The sequence below is a fragment of the Garra rufa genome, chromosome 8 (genome assembly GCF_049309525.1).
Source record: "Garra rufa chromosome 8, GarRuf1.0, whole genome shotgun sequence".
In the NCBI taxonomy this organism is placed as follows: domain Eukaryota; kingdom Metazoa; phylum Chordata; class Actinopteri; order Cypriniformes; family Cyprinidae; genus Garra; species Garra rufa.
In genome coordinates, this window is record NC_133368.1 from 27485088 (window position 1) to 27509044 (window position 23957).

The window sequence follows — 23957 nt, forward strand, 5'->3', positions numbered from 1 at the left end:
CAATGCCTTTATCACTGCTTACAATACTATAAAATATGTTGTGTGCCTTATTCTGTGTAAGAAGCCACATCATCTCACAGAAGGATTAATTTCAAACACTTGACTGACGTTAATTGATTTTGGAGTAAAAACATGTTATTAAATGTGGTATTTTCACATGCTTTCAGATGTAGTGCCATTTACTACACAGAGCCATAGTTCATTGAGAAGCTACACAAACAGCTGTCACGATTTCTTTCTATTTCATTATCGCACAATTAAATTGTCTGTGATAATAAATGTGATATAGCATAGCTTGTCAGTGAACTACGGCTCTGTCTAGTACATGCTGCTACATCTGAAAGCAGGTGCTGGAGATTTACTTCTGATTACACAACCGGCTTTACTGACAAAATGCGTATGACAATCGCCTTTGTTTAATTGTGCAAACCTCCCCCATTAAAAATCATGTTCTGGGGTGTAAAATACACACTTTTTGTCAGGATTCCCCTGGCCAATGAGCCATTTCAAAATCACTGATAAATTATATTCTGAGAAAGTTACAGTGTTTTCTGACCTGCTCTTTGAAAGCTGATATCTCTTGCTAATGAATTTTAGAAACAGACCCTGTTTCCTGGTTTTACAGGTTCATAACCGATGAAAACTTGGATATAATAATAATTGAGATTTTTGAGGAAATGAAATATAGTTTTTCCATGAGGGCCTAGAACCAACATCCTTCTGGTTACCAGCCCTGAGTTTACTCACTACACCAACCCTGCTGAAAAAAAACAGCTAAAACCAGCCTAGGCTGGTTGGCTGGTTTTAGCTGGTCATTGCTGGTCAGCAGGCTTTTGGCCACTTTCCCAGCCTGGCCACCAGCTAAAACCAGCCTGGCCAGGCTGGGAGACCAGCTAAAACCAGCTACTTCCAGCTTAAACCAGCTAAGACCAGCCAACCAGCCTAGGCTGGTATTAGCTGTTTTTTTTTTTTCAGCAGGGAAGTTTCACAAGTTTCAACAACAATAACAAAAAAAGTTTGCAAACCTCAAAGTCATTATGTGTCCATTGGCGCAGAAGCAGGCCAGACAAACGCTGTTACAAACCGACACCACGTCAGCCCGCAGGACGAAGGACGATTCTGTGATGTTATGCACATATAAACAGGCCTGGGAGGGCATGAAGAAGACCTTGGCCTGCTTCTCCGAACACACCACAGCTAAGTGACCATCTCCACTGGCCTCTTGAGAAGACGAGGGCGAGAAGTTGACCAGTTTCCTCTTGCGGGGTCGATCTGGGTCATCGGGTGCATGTTGGTCCCGCCACACCTCGTAGGGACTGTTTATAACAGCACCTCCACAGTCCAGAAAACCAAACCGCAGAACAGAGCCTTTTAGCATTAACACTGTTCCTAAGAGGGAAACCAGAGAGAGAACAAAATCATGAGGATAGGAACACTGTATTCCGAGGGATTTAAGAATTAGAAAAGGAAGAAATTAAGAGATACCAGTGGGGGCCAAAGTAATAGGGTCTTCCTGGCGTTCCTGTTCATCCAAAGGAATGGACAGTGGGATGATGAGCACCAGGCCCAGGCTCGTGCCCACCCACAAGCATGGCATAGGCAGGGCGTCTGACTTACGCCCATACGACTCGGCAAACTGCAAGGTGGTTACGGCCTCTTTAGTCTCCCTGTCTATGCTGGAAACACTAGAGCTCCGGGAACGGCTGAATGAGTTTTCTCGACTCTCTGAGAAAGAATGGAGAAGGGGAGAGAGAATGAAAGGGTGGGGGAGAAAATAAATGTCAGGAAAGATGGAAGACAGAGGACAGACAGATAGATGAAAGGTAAAAGACAAAGAAAAAGATGGGAGAAGAATCCTTGTGCTGTTAAAAAGTGGAATGATTGAAAGTGGTGTCACTCTATTTGTGCATTCACATTACATTTAAATCACATCAACCAGAATCCTAGTTATAGAGTGATACAGATGTGCAGTTGCAAACACTTTTTTTAGATTTGCTGAAAAATGAAACGGTAAAACAATCAATAATGTACATATAGGACAGGGTGGCACATACATATCTATCGAGTGAACACATCTTAAAATTCTCCTGTTTGCATGATCACAGATTTCATTCACATACACAGAGGACACACAGAACACACTCTCACAATTTCAAACCCATTTGGCATCTTTACCATCCTTTTGACCTTGAATTGCTTCCAGGTTCATATCCACTGCATATTTATATAGCCAGAGCCACACATTAAAACATTTCTGGACTTGCCTGATTTACCCTTCACTCAACTCTTTAAACTCTCTCTTTCTCTCCCTGTCTCAATCTAAAGAATGTCATGGAAAAACCCTGGCTAAAAGGCAAGATTTTTTGTATGTGACCCTGGACCACAAAACCAGTCATAATAATTTACATTTATACATCATCTGAAATCTGAATAAATACGTTTTTCATTGGTGTATATATGATGTAAATATTGTTAGGATAGAACAATAATTTGCTGAGATCCATCTATTTGAAGATTTGAAATCTGAGGGTGCAAAAAAAAAAAATCAATATACTGAGAAAATTGCTTTTAAAGTTGTCTAAATTATTTTAGCAATGCATATTACTAATCAAAAATTAAGTTTTGATATATTTACGTAAGGAAATTTACAAAATAGCTTCATGGAACATACATCTTTACATAATATCCTATAGATTTTTGGCATTAAAGAAATATCAATAATTTTGACCGATACAATGTATTTTTTGGCTATTTCTACAAAAATACCCATACTAATTAAGATTTTGTGGTCCAGGGTAATATATTAGTTGTTATTGTCATATCTTATTCAACATTCAGTACCTTGATGTACTATGCATTGCAAGAAAACAAAAATTCTATATTAGAATTTGAGAATCCTGTTAATCCTGCAGAACAAAAGTGTACTGTATTCTCATAACATAGACCCATTACAAGGAAACACTGACAGACATTTGTCATAATGTCAGAACATGGGTTTGTGTGTGTAGTGATGGAGGGAACGTAATTTGTGAAGAGAATGCCAAATGTTTGTAGTTATATCAAAAATACCAAAAGACTGGATTTCTAAAGTATCAGTTACAATATTTAGCCACACTTTATATTAGGTGGCCTTAACTATTATGTACTTACATCAAAAAATAAGTACAATGCACTTATTGTCATCATATTGCATTGCAAAACATATTTGCTTCTATTAAGGTGGGGTATAGGTAAGGTTAGGGACAGGTTTGGTGGTATGGGTCGTTTTAAGGGTGGGTTAGAATATAAAAGATGGGTCAACAGTGATAATTACAGAAATTGATTACAAATGTAATTGCATATAGGTTTTTTTTTAAAAAAAGTACAATGTAAAAACATGTATGTGCACAATAAGTACATTGTACCAAATGATTCATTTAAATGTAAGTTCATAGTAGTTAAGGCCACCTAATGTAAAGTGGGACACAATATTTTATAACATGACTTTTATCATATATCATGAAGGCCTTTATTAAGTATTATCACTTAAATACTAAACTTCTGCCTCTGGGTCATTCTCAAAAAATAGTGTAATTTGTGTGCTACATGTTTTTTCCATGATTTTCAAGCAGACAAGTGACGTTAAGCTGCTACCTGATTGCTCCCTATTATCTGACACATGTCCCTAAAACATAAAACCAGCATCATGGTCATGAAAGTAAACAGTAGGCGACTATGTTCTGTGTACACTATCCCTCAGTTTGAATCTTTACCATCAAAGAAAGAAATTTTAAGAGTGACCTCACAACATTCACCGCTACATTGATGACAACATTGATGATTGCTCATACTGACAGAATCATTAGACCTCCCTTAGACATTGACATACAGAAAGTGTTTTCCTGATACAGGTTAAGCCTCGCCTTGGACAGACCACTTTCTGCCACATGTAGTCCAGGACTAGATTTAATCTGTGTCTCGGAGATGTCACAGTGCGTAGGATGGACAGACGACTACAAGCCGACAACATTGCAGATCAACAGAGGCTGGTGTGAAACACAAAGCAGACATTGTTGTAATGTTCAGCTGCTAGCAACTACGGTGTAACTCCAAACCTGAAGATGAAGAGCAAGGTGATAACTCTGAACATCATTGAACGTGACGAGAGAGGATTTCTGACCAAGCGACTATGAGCCACAGGACGGGACGGAGCGAGACGTGACGGTACAGGGTGAGAGGTCCTTGTGACCCTCAAAAAGCCCCTCCTTACCTCTCTCGCTCCAGGAGTAGGTGGTGATGTGATGCTCATCATGAGAGTACATACTGACTCCGTGTAACTGCTGCAGCATGGCTCGTCGGGACGGATAACCTATCCATCAAACGCACACACACACACACGACACCCCAACGGCCACAATCACACACACACACATAAATACAACGATACACGACCACCACATTCAAAATACATCGACACAAACGTCGGACGTATACCAACACATGAAAAAGACATGACCAGAACATCACGGAGTACAGAGAGTGACAGAAAAAGAGAGAAAGGGAAAACAGATAAACCAATATGCAAGAAAGAAAGAAAGGAAGAAAGAAAAAAGGTTCTGACAGATCGATAATTTTTTTTTTAAATACCTGCTCACAACACTTCAGTAGATTCAATAGAAAAAAAACCCTGAAAAACGTTAACAGATTGAAATCCTTTCTTGGCTGTGATGGTTGTTTCAAGGATACTGTGCTTATACAGTGCCTTGCAAAAGTATTCATACCCCTTCATTTTTTTCACATTTTGTTTTGTTGCAGCATTATGTTAAACTGCTTTAAATTACTTTTTTCCACATCAATCTACATCTCATACACCATAATGACAAAGTACAAAACAGGTTTGTAACAACTTTGCAAATTTATTAGAAATAAAACACTGAAAAGATCCTGTTGCATAAGTATTCATACCCTTTTCTGGGACACTCGAAATTTAGCTCAGGGGCATTCATATTGCTTCTAGATGTTACTACACTTCTAGTGGAGTTAAACTGTGGCAATTCACACACCTCTCAGAAAAGGTCTAACAGCTGAAAATGCATATCAGAGCAAAAACCAAGTCCTGAGGTCAAGATAACTGCCTGTAGAGCTCAGTGACAGACTTGCGTTAAGGCAATGATCTAGGGAAGAGTTCAGAAAAAAAATCTGCTGCATTGAAGGTTCACAGAAGCATGTAGCCTCCATTATCCATAATAGAAGACGATTGGAACAACTAGGACTCTAGAAAATGTCTGCCAGCCCCCATCCAAGCTGACAGAGCTTGAGAGGTGAAAAGGCGAGGCAAAGAATGGCAGATAATTGCCAAATGCAGATGTGCAAAGCTTGTCACATCACACCCGAAAAGACTTGAGGCTGTAAAGGTGTTTCAGGAGTATGGAGTGTAAATTGATGTGGGGAAAAACTAATTTAAAGCAGTTTAACATAATGCTGCAACAAAACAAAATGTGAAAAAAATAAAGGGGTATGAATACTTTTGCAAGGCACTGTATGTGTTTGTGATACTATAATTAATGGGACAATTTACTCAAAAAATACATTTCTGTCATTATTCGATCACCGTCATGTTGTTCCAAACCTGTACTGGTTTCAAAGTATTCAAAAAACTTGTAATATAGTGTATTAGTGATGGGAGGATCAGTTGGATCTTTCAGTCATGTTCAGCGAAATGAACAAATCTACATTCAAGTCATTTCATCCATATGAACAGAGTTATTACAAATAATTAAAATTTTACAGTAGCCAAATTTCTACTTGCATCAACTTTGACCATTCCAAATGAGGAATAACACCAGCCAAAGACACACTGTGAGAAATGATTAATGATTAAATTACTATTCAACTGTGTCTTCTTGTCTGAGTTGTTCATATTCTGGGAGCTTGTTTTTTCTATCCTGTTGTCTTAAAGCAAAACTTAAAATATCATAGTCACAGTAAAATATCGTAGTCACCCATGTAGTCATTTGTTTCTCTTACATAACCTGTGCGGCTTTCATGTGACAAAAGAATAAATGACTAGGACCAGAAGACTCGAGAGGTGAACAAATCATTTTTCTTTCCCATGCAGGAAACAAGAATGATTAGTTCAACTCCTGAGTCATGAACGACAAGATGTTGCACATGCGTGGTCATAAAAACACTGAGTGATTATTACTTCAATGTCGTTTACTCTAAAAGAGTCTTTCGAAATGAATGAATAGCTCATGAGAGACCCATCACTTCAGAATACTTTTACAGAGATTTGTAGACTTTTTGGACATTTCTAGTCACTTTATACTTTCTTCAAAATATCTTCTGTTATGTTCCACAGAAGATATAAAGTCTGATGGGTTTGGATCGACATGAAGGTGAGTAAATAATGACAGAATTTTAATTTTTTGAGTGAACTACCACATTAACACTGACCAAAACTGGACATTAATGTCTCACACCATTCATTGCCCAAACAATGTAACACAAACCCACAAATCCACTCTCATACAGTGCAAAATGGTCACACACCAAATCACATATAACTTTGTGGGAAGACACGCAAATTGACCTTTTCTGTCGACGGCACCTGTATCTGCGGGAACTGTGAACATAATTAGTCGTATCCATCCTGTTAGCCTGTTAGTGTGAATATTTCATGATGGAGACGGGTGAGAGAAAAGATCTGTTCGCTCGTTCTCGCTCTCTCTGGGACTCTTTTGCTGAGGTCACTGACTGTCAATCACGGCAGGGGAGCCAAATGGCACACCTGTTATTAGAAACACCAACAACGCCCTCTCTCTGTGGGACATGCAAACGATTCTGTGGAAATTAGTTTTTTTTCTGTCTGCCGATTCTCTTTTCTGATCCTCTGTGTTTATACGTATAAATGTTGCATAATATTATAGACCATAGTCAGCACCATATTTAATTTTTGAAAGCAGTGAAAACAAAGCTGTGAATTATAGAATTGTAGTGTGTTCAATGGATTATACAGTACTGCTGTTTACCAGCTTGCCAATTGTTCATATGGCAACACTATGTTTCAAAAAGTCTTCCAGTAGACAAAATCTCCATAAAACTGTTTAAAAGTTTTGAGTTATGAAAACTGTGTTTAATCTAGGAAAGTTATACAGTGCATGTCATTGTAAACACTGTAGTCTATCTCTCACTACTTTGTTTTAACCTGTGTAAAATTTAATATAGCATCTAACTTGACTAAGGTCTACTAATAGTGCGTTCATTAATGAATCAATGTTTTTGAACAAATTATTTACAAGATTAGTTAACTTCCAGAAAAAAAAGACAATTTACTCATCCACATGTGATCCAAGATGTTCATGTCTTTCTTTCTTTAGTCAAGGTTTTTGAGGAAAACATTCCAGGATTTTTCTCCATTTAGTGGACTTCAATGGGAGTCAACAGGTTGAAAAAGTCCAAATTGAAGTTTCAATGCAACTTCAAAGGGTTCTACATGATCCCAGTCAAGGAATAAGGGTCTTTTCTAGCGAAATGATCTGTAATTTTCTACAAAATAATAAAATGTATATACTTTTTAACCACAAATGGTTGTCTTGCACTACGACTTTGCGCATTACGTCACCATGTTGGAAAGGTCATGCAAGGTTAGTTCGTTGTTTGTAAACAAACGGTAGGATAAGGCGAAAAACACTATCTAATTTTCTCCTCCAACTTCAAAATCATTCGAAATCATTGTTGACGAGCTACAAGTAAACGATATTCTTTGCTGTATTTTCCTGTCCAAAGGAATTCTTCAGCTTCTCTGGTAGTAGGCGGAAGTAACGTGCAATCTCATTGGCTGGCACTCACCTTTTATAGTCCCTGTTTTAATTTCAGCAAATCAGTTTGAGTGAACGCATCCAACGTGATTAATATTCATGTACCCAGCAACTTATTAATCTTTGGTGCGTTTTATATTGTTATTTGTAGTAGAATTTGTAGTAGTTTTGTTGTCTTATCTGTATTATTTTTAGTTTTAGTTAAACAATATATTACAAACAATATCTTAAGCACCACCACCAGTCCTAAGTTCAGTCAACATAACAAAAATGCATTCATACATGGTTATTCTAATTACTAATGTTTAATGCTAAATTATCATAATGTCAAATTATAATGCTTGACTGACTGATACTAAGTGTCAGATATAAAAAAAACCTGTGCCATTAAGATTTATTTCTACTTTTATTATGATGTAACTATAATATATGTAATTTGTGAGAAGTAACTAGTAACTATAACTAATTACTTTTTAAAAGTAACATGCCCAACACGTAATGAATACGTAATGTGTGTAGAACTGCAAGATGAGCATTTTTGGTTAAAAAGTATTTACTTTTTTTTTCTTTCTGGAAAATGACCAATCATTTCACTAGATAAGACTCTCATTCCTCAGCTTGGATCGTGCAGAGCCATTTGAAGCTTCATTGAAACTGCAATTTGGACCTTCAACCAGTTGATCCTTATTGAAGTCCATTATATGGAGAAATCCTGGAATGTTTTCCTCAAAAACCTTAATTTCTTTTCTACTAAAAATAGAAAGACATGAACATCTCGGATGACATGGGGGTGAGTAAATGATCAGGAAATTTTGGTAACACTTTATAATAACTATCCATTATAACTAGTTAATAGACCATTAATAAACTGTTAGTTAATGAGTAATAAATGACTTGTTAAATAACAGTTAATAGTTTGTTAATTATTTATAACTGTGCCTTAAAGATAAAATTTTAAAGACATAAAATTTCTGTAGCTTGAACTTGTTCCATCCATTTGCTGTTCTACAAGGTTTCACTGGTATTAGTAGACCGTTAAACTATGAACAACTGATCAGTAAAGTGTGAGTTAATATATTAGTTAAGTGTTAGTTATTAGCTTATGTATGTTAGTGGGACGTTATTCTAAAGTTGCAACTATTCCTCATTTACTAACAGTTAATAAATAAAGAATAGTTGCAACTTTAGAATAACGTCCCAATAACATATATAAACTATTAACTGATACTTAACAAGTCTTTAGTAAGTAATTTACTAACAGCTTGTTCATGATCTATTAATATTTTATTAGGTATAATTATAAATCATTAAAATACAGTTAACAAGTCATTTATAACTAACAGCTTGTAAGTTATCTATTGGCTATCTATAAGGCATAGTTATAAATAATTAGCAAACTATTAACTGTTATTTGACAAGTCATTTATAACTCATTAACTAACAGTTTATTAATGGTCTATTAACTAGTTATAACAGATAGTTATAAATCATTAACAAATTATTAACTGTTATTTAACAAGTCATTTATAACCCATTAACTAACAGTTTATTTATGATCTATTAACTAGTTATAACGGATAGTTATTATAAAGTGTTACCGAAATTTTTATTCTGGAAGTGAACGAATCCTTTAAGTCATCAAATGATTCTTATTAAACAAATCAATTAAGTGTGTGATTGAATGATTAATCCCACAAAAAGATGCCCATTTATCGCCACATACCTCCTTCATGATGTAACCTGCAGAAAAGACTCTAAATGAATCTTTCTGGTAAATGGGAATGTGACTCAGTAGATTTTAATGGGATAATGGGATGTCAAGGAGACAATGGGATGATTGAAAGTCCCATCTACTACCAATTATTCACTGACTTATAACAAATTCCTGTAGCTGTCCTTATTTTCATTTTGCTTGCATCAGCTATGTATGTGTGTCTTTCCATATAAAATGCTGTTTATATTAGACTACGTATCCCAACTTCCCGCAGCTCTCTCTTCCTGTAGCGTGTCTCATTAGCGACGGCCTGGCTCTCCTCGCTGCTAATTGACCTTTAATTATCCCAGCGACCCCACTGCGGCACCACATGCCTGTTACTGCAGCGATAGGGACGCACGCCACGCGTCGAGACCAAAGAAATGGTAGGCAGTCCTCTAACGGACAATAACACTTTTCCAAGTGGGGAGAAAAAAAATGCCCATGTCTATATCTAGACGGACATGGATTCATTTGAATATCGCAACATTATTCAATTAAAAAAATTCAAGCTGAGTCTGTGCAGAAAAGTTTCAGAGATGAATACTGCATGTTCAAAACTGTTAGAATGTCCAGGTGGAAATAAAAAAGGGGTGACGAGAACGTGTTTTTACTAGCTTGTGAGCAAAAGCATAATTTTTTCTCAAATATGAAATCAAATATAGGTTATTAGGTTAAAAAGGCAATATCGGTGCACAGCACGTCATTCTGGGAACCATCCGGTCACCATGAAAACCTTATGAACTCTGTGACACTATTTGTTTGACTTGGGCTGGTTGTCCTGGTTGGTGTCCTTCACATAAACAGGATTACGGACACAGATGACGGCACAGGAGGAGACACTGCCTATCGCTGCGATTGGATTAGCCAATGACAGGAAGTCGGTGCCCCAGCGAGCATATGATCTAAGTGATGCGTTACCGCTGTACAGATCACGCTAATATGAACAAGACATCTGCTTTAGGGACATATATGACTGACAAGGACAAGGAATTGACATGAGATAAAGTCATATAGAAGTCAAGTTTACCTGTGTGCAAGCCCACGATAACCGTTAAAAGAGTCATATCATTCATATAATGGACCTAAATGTAATAATAATAATATTTTTTTTCCTAAGGGTTCAAGGATATGAAGAGCAGCATGTAATAACAGGCATATAAAGATGAGAAAGAGATACATTTGTGACCCTGGATCACAAAACTAGTCAATTTTTTGAAATTGAGATTTTCACATGTTCTAAAAAGCTGAATAAATATTATATATATATATATAATATATAAGATTTCATTATATTATATATATATATATATAAGATTTCCATTGATGTATGGTTTGTTAGGATAGGACGATATTTGGCAGAGATTAAGTTTTGATATATTAATGGTAGGAAATTTAAAGAATGTCTTCATGGAACACGATCTTTAATATCCTAATGATTTTTGGCATTAAAGAAAAAATGATAATTTTGACCCATAAAGTGAGAAAATGGCAGCGCAGCAGAAAGACGTTTATCGTCTGACGTCGTCTGCAAATTAAAAAAAAAAAAAGCTACAACATTTGTATCATAATATAGCTTAGCTCTGTTTAATTTAATTTAATTTAAAGCTCAGATGTTTGAAGTAGTTATTTTAACTGATATAGTAATTTGACTCATTCTGATAGTCTGATTCAGTTCAGCCAAGAAAAACTTTGATATTTGAGTTATCTCAACAAGTTCAATATACAGTAGATAAGTTAACTTAACTCAAAATGTTAAGTTGTGATAACTAATTGGCACAATCATTTGTGACCCTGGACCACAAAACCAGCCATAAGGTTAAATTTTACAAAACTGAGATGTATACATCATGTGAAAGCTCAATAAATAAGCTTTCTATTCTTTCTTTGATATATGGTTTGTTAGGATAGGCCAATATTTGGTTGAGATACATCTATTTGAAAATCAGGAATCTGAGGGTGCAAAAAAATCAAAATACTGAGAAAATCACCTTTAAAGTTGTCCAAATTAGGTTCTTAACAATGCATATTACTAATCAAAAATTACATTTTGATATATTTACAGTAGGAATTTTACAAAAAACCTTCATGGAACATGATCTTTACTTAATTTCCTAATGATTTTTGGCATAAAAGAAAAATCAAAAATTTTGACCCATGCAATTTATTTTTGGCTATTGCTACAAATATACCCCAGCGACTTAAGACTGGTTTTGTGGTCCAGGGTCACATTTTTTTACAGTGCATACAGTGTATTTTTGGCTATTGCTACAAATATACCCATGCAACTTAAGACTGGTTTTGTGGTCCTGGATCACATTTGTTTTTTCATGATTTGACCCCTTTAAAGCAGGGCTCTTGTAACACATACTCACAAACTCTAGCATTTAAACATGAAGGTGATATGAATAAAGTTTTGAACATACACACATGAGAGTGTTGATTGGAATGTCCATGTATTTCATTTTGTTAAATCCCCTTCTCCTGATCCAGAGGAAAAGAGCTGCAATTTCATTTCACATTAAGAAGGACGCTCGACAAGAAATAAGTCCACAACCATAATCGTTGCGTAAACTCCAACCTAAGCTTGCTCAGAGACTGCCTACATTAATTTTTTAATCCACATCATCAACCCATCTGTCAAACGACTGTGTGTAGAGGTAGTAATTAAAAGCATTAAAAACAAAAAGTATAATTAGGCTCACAGCGGTGTCTGCCTCAGCCTCCATGTTTGAAGCACAAATACGGTCTCAAACATAAAAGGGACAGAAGATCCCCAAAGCTTGAAAAGCTGAGTCGTTTTTGTGAGTCACACTTTGAAAGGTTTGTGCTGTTTCTTTCTTTCTTTCTTCTTTGTGTTTTACTTTTGATGACTTTTGAAAGGCTGGTTAATAAAATAATACACTTATTTTATCCCATTCATCCTAATATTGCCTTTAATCAGGATAAATGGGATTTAAGTTTAATTAAAATTCATAACACAAACCTATTGAGATCACAAAAACGTTCCATCAGAATTTCAGCAAAAATGCAGTATGGTAATTGGTGCATAAGATACTCTGTTACCCCTTTTCCACCACCAAGGTGCCAGTGCCAGAGCCCAATCTTGTCCTGTTTTGATATAAGTAAATGGACATAGATTGTAATTCCAAACCTATATGACTTCTTCTTTTCCTTGAAACACAAAAGGAGACTTTAGGAAGAATGACTGCGGCAGTCACTGGTGTAGTCGGTGCTTGTGAGGTTTAGTTCCCTTTTAAGAATGTTAAGTTGTGTGTTCACTTAAAGGCAATTTACCCTTTAAGACATTTATGCTTGCATTTTGGTTGGAGTGCATTAAGATGATTCAGCCGGTTCATGGCTTTTCATTCAATTTCTTCAACACCTACATGTGGCGACTCTGACATGCAAAATCTAACTGGGCTAACCACGGAGCAGCTTGGTGTTCCCAAAACTCTGGTACCTTCAGAGCGACTGCACTGGCTATCATCTAGTCAAACCACAACAACAAAAAACTCTGGAGACATTCAAGAGCATCAGGGTCACCACATGTAGGTGTTGGTGTGTTTAAAGGGGTCAATAATGGAGAAATCAAATTTCTCTTGATCTCTTTGACATACTGTATAACAGGTCAATTATAAAAGGTACTATAAAAACATCCTGTAAGTTTCAAAACTTTCTCGTTAGTTTAAAAACAGCTTTTATTGAAACCAAGCTCAGAAAATGGCTCATTTTGGAAGTTGCCACTTTATGACACAATAGTGCAGCGAAAGCCCACCTCTGCAGTAGAAGATCAACGCCTGCTTCTACATCGCTGCCTGTTTGGCCCCACCCACTAATATGCACTTGTAGTAAGAGGTGAGAAAATTCTAGAGAGACGCAAACACTGAATTACTCCATCAACAGAACCATACAGATGTCATTACAAGATTACAAGACACAGTGTAGTGCAAGTTGTGAAAAATAATCTTTGAATTGCCTTCCTCATTAGACGCAAGTACTGTTGCATCATGTCACAAATCCATTTCTCTTTTAGGTCAGAAGCTTGGAGTGTGTCAGAAATATATCGGGACATTAGTGTACTGTCTGGCATTTGTTTTGTCAATCCATGCCACATCGAGTGTAAACAGAATTGCAGATTATAATGGGTTCTGGTGTTAATAACGGTGTTTGGTGGAACAAGACAGTATTATGCAGGTTGTTTAGAGAGACTGAAAGTAAAATATGATGCAGTGCTAAGTCTGACTTGAGTGGATCTAACAGTCATGCAGCAACTCATAAGTTCAGAAGATCAGAAGAATAAGCTTTATAGCCAGGTATGTTTACACATACTATGAATTTGTTTTAGTGACAGAAGCTCCACAGTGCTACAGAATGAGTGACATGACAACACAGATTATTAAAAGAACAATATACAAGTATACAAGACAGACAATGTGTAAAAATAGCAGACACAATATACAAAAATATTCTATGTACTATGTATTCTATTTACTATGTACAGGTATATTAGGTGCAATATTTGAAAGTAAGTATGTGCATTAAATAAAATAACTGAATAATGAATAAAGATTGTATAATACTGTTGTATGTTCCATGATCAAGTGTTCATGAGATGGATTGCCTGAGGAAAGAAATTGTTTCTGTGTCTGGTAGTTTTGGTGCTCAGTGCTCTGTAGCGCCGACCAGATGGTAAAAGTTCAAAAAGTGAGTGTGCTGGATGTGAGGGGTCCAAAATGATTTTTCCAGCCCTTTTGCGTACTCTGGATAAGTACAGATCCTGAAGGGTAGGGAGGGATGTACCAATTATTTCTTTCAGCTGTCCGGATTACCCGACGAAGTCTTCTGAGATCAGAGTTGGTAGCTGAGCTGAACCAGATAGTAATTGAATTGCAGAGGACGGACTAAATGATGGCAGAGTAAAACTGTTTCAGCAGTTCCTGTGGCAGGTTGAGCTTCCTCAGCTGGCGGAGGAAGTACAGCCTCTGCTGGGCCTTTTTTTTTTGCAATGGAGTCTATGTGAATGTCCCATTTCAGGTCCTGAGAGATGGTGTTGCCAAGGAACCTGAATGACAGTGCTGTTCATGATGGTGAGTGGGGGGAGATCAGGGGGGTTCCTCCTAAAGTCCATGATCATCTCCACAGTTTTGAGCGTGTTCAGCTCCAGGTTGTTATGACTGCACCAGACAGCCAGCTCTTTTACCTCCTGTATGTAAGCAGACTCATCACCGTCCTGAATGAGGCTGATAAGTGTGGTGTCGTCTGCAAACTTCAGGAGCTTGACAGAAGGGTCTTTAGAGGTACAGTCATTAGTGTACAGGGAGAAGAGCAGTGGGGAGAGGACACAACCCTGAGGGGCGCCATGAGAATTTTACAAGCCTCACTAGCTGCTGCCTGTCTGTCAGGAAGCTGTTGATCCACTGACAGACCGAGGTGGGCACAGAGAGCTGAATTAGTTTGGGCAGGAGGAGGTTTGGGATGATTGTGTTGAAAGCTGAACTGAAGTCCACAAACAGGATCCTCACATAAGTCCCTGATTTATCCAGATTGCAGGATGAAGTGTAGACCCATGTTCACTGCATCATCTACAGACCTGTTTGCTCGATAAGCAAACTGCAGGGGGTCCATTAAGGGTCCGGTGATGTCCTTCAGATAAGCCAGAACCAGTTTTTCAAATGACTTCATGACGACAGATGTTAGCGCCACAGGTCTGTAGTCGTTAAGTCCTGTTATTTTGGGGGGTTTTTTCGGAATGGGGATAATTGTTGACCGTTTGAATGTGGCGGGGACTTCACACAACTACAAAGACCTATTGAAGATCTGTGAGAAGATGGGGGCCAGCTGGCCAGCACAGGATTTCAGACAGGCTGGTGTCACACCGTCAGAGCCTGGTGCCTTTCTTCTTTTGTTCTTTTTGAAGACCTGGCGCACCTCATCTTCGCTGATTTGAATGTGAGTTGCAGGAGTGGGGGAGAGTTGTTGGAGGTGTAAATGGTGTTTCTTCAAACCTACAATAGAACTCGTTCAGATCGTCTGCCAGTTGCTGATTCTCGACAGTGCTGGGGGATGGTGTCTTGTAATTGGTGATGTCTTTTAGACCTTTCCACACTGAAGAAGAGTCACTGGAATGAAATTGGTTCCTTATTTTTTTTGGAATAATTTCTTTTTGCCACTTTGATCTCCTTTTTCAGTGTGTATTTGGCCTGTTTATACAAAACTTTGTCCCCTTTCCAGTAAGCATCATCTTTGGCATGACGCAGCTGTCTGAGTTTTGCAGTGAACCATGGTTTGTCATTGCTGTAAGTTAAACGAGTCCTGGTAGGAATGCACATATCTTCACAAAAACTGATATTTGAAGTTACAGTCTCAGTGAGCTCGTCCAGATCGGTGGCAGCAGCTTCAAAAACACTCCAATCAGTACATTCAAAACATGCCTGTAAAACCTGCTCTGTTTCATTGGTCCATCTCTTTACAGACTTTGCTACAGGTTTAGCAGATTTAAGTTTTTGCCTGTATGTTGGTATAAGATGAACCAGGCAGTGATCAGAGTGTCCCAAAGCTGCCCGTGGGACAGAGTGATATGCATTCCTTATTGTGGTGTAACAGTGGTCCAATATATTACTGTCTCTGGTGGGACATGTGACATGCTGTCTGTATTTTGGCAGTTCACGTGAGAGATTTGCTTTATTAAAATCCACAAGAATGATTAAAACAGAGTCCGGGTGTTGTTGTTCTGTCTCTGTGATGTCATCAGCAAGTTTCTGTAATGTACACGAGAATGAACGAGCAAAACTCCCGCGGCGAATAGAACGGCTTACAGTTAATGAAAAGCGCTTCTAGATCAGAACAGCACATTTTCTTTAACACTGTTACATCTGTACACCACCTCTCATTGATGTAAAAGCACGTCCCGCCGCCGCGCAATTTCCCCGTTGATTCTGTGTTGCGGTCTCCTCTGAACAGCTGATATCCCGGTAGATAAATCGCACTGTCCGGTACAGTATGGGCGTAAATCCCGGGGGGGACTGGGGGACATAACCACACACACACACACCCCCCACTGCCTGCTCTACACACACGAGTCAGGTGTGTGGCTGCGGCTCAATTAATGTTGAACTCCAGTAAATAGGGTATTTTATTCACTTTAAACAAAGCGAATCTCTTTAATGTAGTTGATGCAGACTCATTCATAAATTAGTTGCGGCAAAAATGCTGATTACCGATGTAATTTTCCATGAAACTGCTATATTAGCGATTAAAATATGACTTATCTAGTTAACGTTAGCTTGTTTACCATAGCTTGTTGCATAATGCACTGCAATTAAGACGCCAAAGCCATTTCCCATGCATTGTTTTATTTGTGACTACTTGGCATAATGTTAACTTAACATTAACGACCACAATTAGAATATTGTTTAACAGAGGCCAGCTAGTAGGTGCTGTGCAGGTAAACCTCACTCCCCTGATCTCAAGAGATAAACTAGCGAGCAATGTTAGTGGGTGCAGCCTTTAGACTCCTTGTTAATGCATCCGCCTCCCATACCGAAGATCCGGGTTCGAGCCCCGCTTGTCGCGAGTAAGAGGAGTTTCATTTAGCTGTACATTTACTAAATGATCACTGTGTTACGTCCGAACTGACCTCACTTTAAATAAAACTTTAAACCTTTTTTTTAATTCCTTGTTTTTATTGTTGTGTATCTTTATAAGCACAATTTGACTGTATTATTTTGTGTCCCCTTCAAAAATTGCCCCCCCCCCTACTGTTAAATGAAATTTACGCCCATGCGGTATAGCCACGTTCAGCAAGATTTCCGTGAAGCGCGCCGGCACGTTTTCCCCTCCTGCGCGTCCTGAAGCGTCTGATCAGCGCTTCTGCTCCGCCAACTACGATGTTCAGCAAAACGTCCAAATAATCAAAAACCGGTAGAAGATTTTGTGGTGTGTTCTGCCGAATGTTCAGCAGTTCATCCCTGGTAAAACTGATTGTGTTTGCAAAACAAAAAACTGGAAAAACGAACAAAAACATTAAAACAACTGTAGAGCTAAGCACAGAGGCTGCCGTCCGCGGTGCCATCTTGAAGATTGAGTAAAGGTGTTTTTACCACTATTGCATTGTTACAGACCGTTTGACATATATTGAGTATTTATGTTTTTAACCCAAATTACCAAATTTTTTGAGTATGTCAAAGCAGCATCCATCTGTGGTTTTAATAAGCAAAACTGTTAGTCAGTCATACCAGTGGGCATTTACTTTCTAGTCTTAAATCTGCACCAAACAATAAAAACAGACTGTTCTGCAGAGAGGCTCAAGAACTGTATAGAAAATAGCTTATTACTTCTAAATTATGATGTTTTCATAATTTCATAAACATAAACATAAATTCATACTAACATTATAAGTGAACCTCAGAGAACATTATAAAATAATACAAAAGTTAAATAATACAAGTTAGTTAATGACCCCTTTAAATGAACAGAGGCAACATAAAAACTGGATGCAAAGCCATGAACTGGCTGAACCACTTTAATGCACTCCAACCAAAAACCAAAAGTAATGTACCACATCAACAAACAATTTAACATTCTTTAACATTCTTAAAGGTCCATGAAGTGCTATGAAACACGCAGTGTTATTCTGCTTGATATGGCCTGCCCTGTCTTCCTAGTTTCAGTTGAAATTTTGTTGACTTTTTTAAAAAGACAGTAGCGTTTCGTTTATATCATAGTTTGGACTAGAGCTGTTGAGCTTGGTAAAGCCATATTGCCATATAGAATTCAAATGGTTCCAATTCATTTTATGGTCTGCACCGATTCCCGCATCTGATTCGCTATGTGTTGTCATATCTCTAGACTGGAGCAGACTGTGCGTATTGCGGCGGTGTACATGACACAGTTCAAAACCAGACTTCATTTGCCTCAATGGAAAGCATATGTACACCATCTGAATCATTCCCTATCCACTATATAGTGCACTACGTGCCATTCACCATACAGAAAATACTAAATCTCTGAACAAGTGACCGATTTTAGCCACAGATTATGCTTGCAAATTTTGTAATTGTTTTGGAGCACAATAGCTAATAGATAAACTATCAAAAAATCTATATTCTTCTAGATCCTTATAGATAAAGGCTAACATACATGGGCGTCGGAACCATTGTACGTGGGTGGGACAGGACCCACCCACTTTTGAAGACCAATGATATTGGACCCACCCACTTTTACCATCCCTAATTCAGCGAGTATGTCTTTGCACTTTTCAGAGCACCGTCAAACTCAGTCAAATCCATTTTATGAGGTACGCCTTAATAAATTAAACTCCATTTAGCTACAGCCTTAAATTACATGCTGTGGTTTCCTCAAATTCATTCCACTTGGCTTATTCAGAGTCCCTATCAATTAAACTCATTCCGGGTTTTCACTAGTCGGTCGTGTCTGCAGCACTCCCGAGACACAGCAAAGTAAACAAAGCAGCGTAACTTCTGCTCAGATACACCTCACCCTAGCTGATACTTTATTTCAACTTTTCGATTATTTAATTAATTTTTATTGAAAACAAATGCCTTTCCGATGTCATATAAGTGAAAAGGGAGACGATTTCGAAAATTATTTCACCAAAAGGCGGACGCGAACTCGGGTCTCCCACGTCAAAAACGTTACTCGTATTACCACTTACGCCACTGAAATTGTTCTTCGGTAGCCGTCTTTTGTAATATTTGTAAATATGGCCTATTTGCATTGTGTAAAAACATTAAATAAAAGGCATCAGACTACAGAAAATGGCATATTTTACAGTAATTTTTTTTCTGGGGGAGGACCCACCCACATTTATTTTGCTTCCGACGCCCATGCTAACATATTGATACTAAAAGCCAAAAAACGAACGAACAAAACCTCACAAGCACAGTGTCTGAATTCGGTCACACTGGTGTCTTTTACGGCATTGAAAAAAAGGTGACTGAGGCTGTCAGTATCAACAATTCTGCCTAACTTCTCCATTAAGCTTTCCCAGAAAAAAGTCCAATTGGTTTGGAGCAACATGGGAGTGAGTAAATTATAGAATTTTCATTTTTGAGAATACGATACCTTTAAAACCAAGAAATAAGACCATGATGTATCATATTTGTTTGTGGGCAGTTATAGCATTGTTCTGCTCTCAAATATGGCTCTGGCGGTGCTGGAAGAAGTCCACAGATTCCCTGGTTGAGCACCGGCTCAATGGAAAAGGGATATGCTTCCTGTGTGGCATGATAGGGCTTTAGTAATCACCGATCGCTCCAAAAGAGTGGAAAACAAAACAACAAAACCAAAAAAAAAGGCAGTGAAATCACAGCATCAGAAAACAGCAATAAAACCTAATACCCTCCTCCTTGTATCCCTTGATGAGTGTTAAACATGCATAAGGGGATGGGGCAGTGGGAGAATATGGGAAAAAAAGGGTAAATGGATTAAAAGGGATAAAAGAGCTGGAGAACAAGCACACACCTTCGGTGAGGGAGGACACAGGCAAAGAGACCTCCATGCATGCGGCGGACTGGGCCTTGCGGAAGGGCGGTCGGCCGGGCCCCCTGCGGGCGAGGCGTGGCCCTTCAGAGCCCCCCGGGACTCTGGCCCTCCCAGTCGGACAGGGCTGGGAGGTGGGGCTAGTGCAATGTCCATTCACATGATCTGTAACAACGGGCATAGCATTAGCAAGAAACCCAAATGAGATTAGAAATAGAAGAGTGTGTGTGAGAGAAAAAGAGATGAAGAAGGCAGTGGGATGAAAACAAGGCAGCCGCAAAGGAGAGAGGCGTTAACAGTAAGAGGAAGCAGTCATAATAGCAGCTTTAATCAGGCAAAAATCATTTTGATTTGAAAAGAAAAAATTCAAAGAAAAAACAGAAAAAGGCAAAAGGATAACAGAAAGAGAAGAAAGAGGAAAAGGGAAATTAAAAAGTTAAATAAAATAAAAAGAAACTGGGAAAGGAAAATGTAAAGGGAAGTAAAAATACAAAAGGAACAAGAGAAAGAACAAGGAAAAGGAAAGGAAAGTTGCAGGTAAAGATAGCTGTTCAAATAATTAAGCATTCAGGAGGCTTTCTCATCCCTTCTCAACTCAGACACTTGAAAGGACGAGGGTGGAGGACTTGATTTTACAGAAAAACAGAAGCTTCCATCTGCAGTCTATTTATGCAGGAAGTTGAGGGAGGTCTGGTTGAGTATGCAGGAAAAGACCCATATTCAAACTCCCTGCATCTAAAACAGCACATTTTTCAGCAACACCTCCAACACACCTGGATCAAAGTCTTACCAGCGTCTACCTGAAAGAGACATTCTGCAGCCAGAATCTCTCAGATGGAGGCAGCTTGTTTATATGTACCACAGTATCCTCTAGGTTTTCACTGACTCCTGACGATTTTGACATTCTAGCTGTATATTTCCTTCCCTTCTTCCATTTTATATCTATCAATCATTTTCATGCCAACACAGCCATCCAAATCCACGACTGTCTGCTGTCATTTCATATCAGTGGGATTTCTACTCCGTCATTTTTATATCGCACTGTAGACTTGGCAACCAAAACTTTGACACTGACTCATGGTGAAACAAAGCACTATTAAGAACACCATCTGTACTAAGTTTGAGAAACTTAAATCATCGTTTTAAAGACTACATTTGTTAGTTCAGATTTTCTTGTATGAGCAAGTTTGTAGTGTAAAAGTTATACAATAGCATTTAAAAGTTTGGGGTCAGTAACTAAACTAGCTAAAGTCCAATTTAATCATCATCTTAGAGAGTCAGGATGAGAAAGCCCAAAAAATGGAGCCCAGTCCGCAGATGTCTTTACATCTGTTTTCCCCGGTCTGCACCAGGGACTATGTTTCTAAATGAGCCCAGGTTCATGAAAAGACCAGAACTGAGGGTTTAAGATAGTATAAAATACTGAGGGAGCCCCGGTGCATTCAAGGGGAAACAGTTCTAAGCACAAAACCACAGAGAACCTACCTGTAGACACACACTAACTCTCTATCTCAGCCACACACACTCACACAACCCTCATAAATTGGCTTTCTAATAACTATTGATTTTTTATGTCCTTTCTCTGTTTTTATGACCTAAACCTTCAAGATATTTTCATATTACAAAACGACCCAAGACTTGCTTTCTAAGCGCTAATATTTTTCAAGCACAAATCGAAACCTTCGAGGATTAGAAACAAGTGTAATCACTCATGGCCCAGATGGTCTATTTTCCTTTGTAATGCGGCACAGCTTGACCTGTTGAAGGAACACTTTCATTATTACACATTAGGTCAAGTTTGGCACAAGAAATTGGAGAGGAAATTGTTCAGCCCTCAGCGAGAGGTGTGTTAGTCACAGCCTAGCATGAAACAAAAAGCCAGACAAGAGGGAATAAAAAGGAAAAGAGAACTCAGCGAAAGAGACAGATTGAGACAATTCGCAGTATTTCCGTAAAAGGTTGAAGAATGATCCAAGTCACGATGAGGCAAGCTCACTTGCAGAGAATGATCTCAATACATTAGTGCATGTCGTTCAGAGGTAGAAGATGGTCCAATCACAAATGAGCAGGCTTTCATAGAGTTACAGAATGGTCCAATAGGGTTAGAGCATGTTCTGAGGTATAGAATGACCCAATTACAATGGAGCAAGGCCCTTATGATGTAAAGGATGAACGAGTCGCAAAGAGCAAGATTTCGGAGTAATACCTTTCTCAACTTAAGAATGAGTATGCTGAACAAACCACCTTTGTAAACACTTGCAAAATGTACATTGAGAAGCATAATTTAAAAAAAAAAAGGCCACACGCATAGATGTGAGAAGGGAAATTTTGCGCTACGCCATGAATTTGAATGAGAAGAAAGTGAAAGAATAAAAATGCATTAAATATGAACTTTAAAGTGCAAAGACAAGGGCTTCATCATGTCACTCTCAACAGGATGGAAACAGAGAAAGTTGATGCATCGAAGGCAAGAATAAAGAAAAAGATCTGCTCGCTTTCGGCCTACCGTACCAAGATCAGTCTTAAGATCTGTGGGTAGACTTAACTTTCTGCCTGGTCCCTTGACTGAAACAAAAATAGGACAGAAAGGGGCAATTAATCCTTTTAAGTAAACAAAACAAAAGGCAAAATAAAGAGATCAGCTCAAATTAAAATTGTAAAAAGAAAAAAAGCAAATAATTTAGTGTAACACATGCAAGTGTACACACTGACTTGTGATGTTTCATTCGACAGTCATGCCTGATCGCATACTGCCACCAAATAAACAGATTTGTCTGTTTTTAGACAAGCAAACACATGCATGCAGAACGCGTCTTAAGTACAAACGCATAACTCATAATCCATTTTTTTTAAATTCCATTTCCTTCCATGTTGACAGGGAAAAAATGCATGAATTAATCAAAATAATTGCAAAATATTTAAAGGGTTAGTTCACCCCAAAATAAAAATTCTGTCATTAATTACTCACCCTCATGTTGTTCCAAACCTGTAAGACCTTGGTTCTACTTCAGAACACAAATTAAGATATTTTAGATGAAATTCGAGAGCTTTCTGACCCTGCATAGACAGCAAAGCAACTGAAACGTTTCATGGGTCAGAAACTACCTGATCTCATGATGTACCTGTGGGAACGTTTTCACAAGATGTGAAATACGTACCAATAAGTACATATCACTGCAGTTTCCAACAGAAATGAACACTATAGGTGGTAAAACAGTGAGTGCTTGTAATCGTTTTGGTACACAGTTATGATTACAGCTCATGTTTCACTTTCTAGATGCAACAAGTTTGCTCAGTAGCTCAGGCGGCAAGGAATTGGACTTAGGATGTGGAATCCTTGGGTACCAATGCCGTGAAAAAAAAAAAGACTCACGATGAAAGAGCTGAAAGATGAGAGATTGAAAAAACAAGGTTACATAAAACGAACGATACGTTCATGTGTTGCAGGAAAACTGGACTATTTTAACAATGTCCTTTCTACCTTTTTGGGCCTTGAATGTTTCAGTTGCGTTGCTGTCTACGCAGGGTCAGAAAGCTCTCAGATTTAATAAAAAATATCTTAATTTGTGTTCTGAAGATGAACGAAGGTTTTATGGGTTTGGAACTACATGAGGGTGAGTAATTAGTAACAGAATTTTTATTTTTGGGTGAACTATCTCTTTAAGAATAGAATGTAACAGGTTGGACCAATTGTACTGTAACCACAAAAACCGCACAGAAACCAATCACGTGTGCATGCATACACAATTACTAAAACAAACACAGAGGTTCAAATTAAAGTGAGGTCAACATTTTGCAAGCATTTTGCACCGCCAAGGTTAGAGTGTATACTGAGCTGAATGTCTAATATATGGTAGGATTACCGCTGAAATGGGATTTAACAGAAATTTCGATCCAAAATA

The 23957-nt window shown here is 38.1% G+C and overlaps 1 protein-coding gene across 8 annotated transcripts in view; it reads right to left on the reverse strand.

The window, feature by feature from the left end:
- Nucleotides 1–23957, reverse strand: part of stxbp5l (syntaxin binding protein 5L) — a 215583-nt gene that overhangs the window by 11167 nt on the left and 180459 nt on the right. For 3 of the 8 annotated variants that reach the window (XM_073845456.1, XM_073845455.1, XM_073845452.1), the window contains 4 exons: nucleotides 20038–20220; nucleotides 4250–4348; nucleotides 1486–1725; nucleotides 1026–1389 (listed from right to left, as the gene is read on the reverse strand). In XM_073845456.1, the coding sequence (XP_073701557.1) occupies nucleotides 1026–1389; nucleotides 1486–1725; nucleotides 4250–4348; nucleotides 20038–20220 (886 nt within the window). Of the gene's footprint in view, nucleotides 1–1025; nucleotides 1390–1485; nucleotides 1726–4249; nucleotides 4349–20037; nucleotides 20221–22566; nucleotides 22621–23957 lie in introns of all 8 variants that reach the window. The other 5 variants (XM_073845453.1, XM_073845450.1, XM_073845458.1 and 2 more) reach the window with 3 other exon arrangements.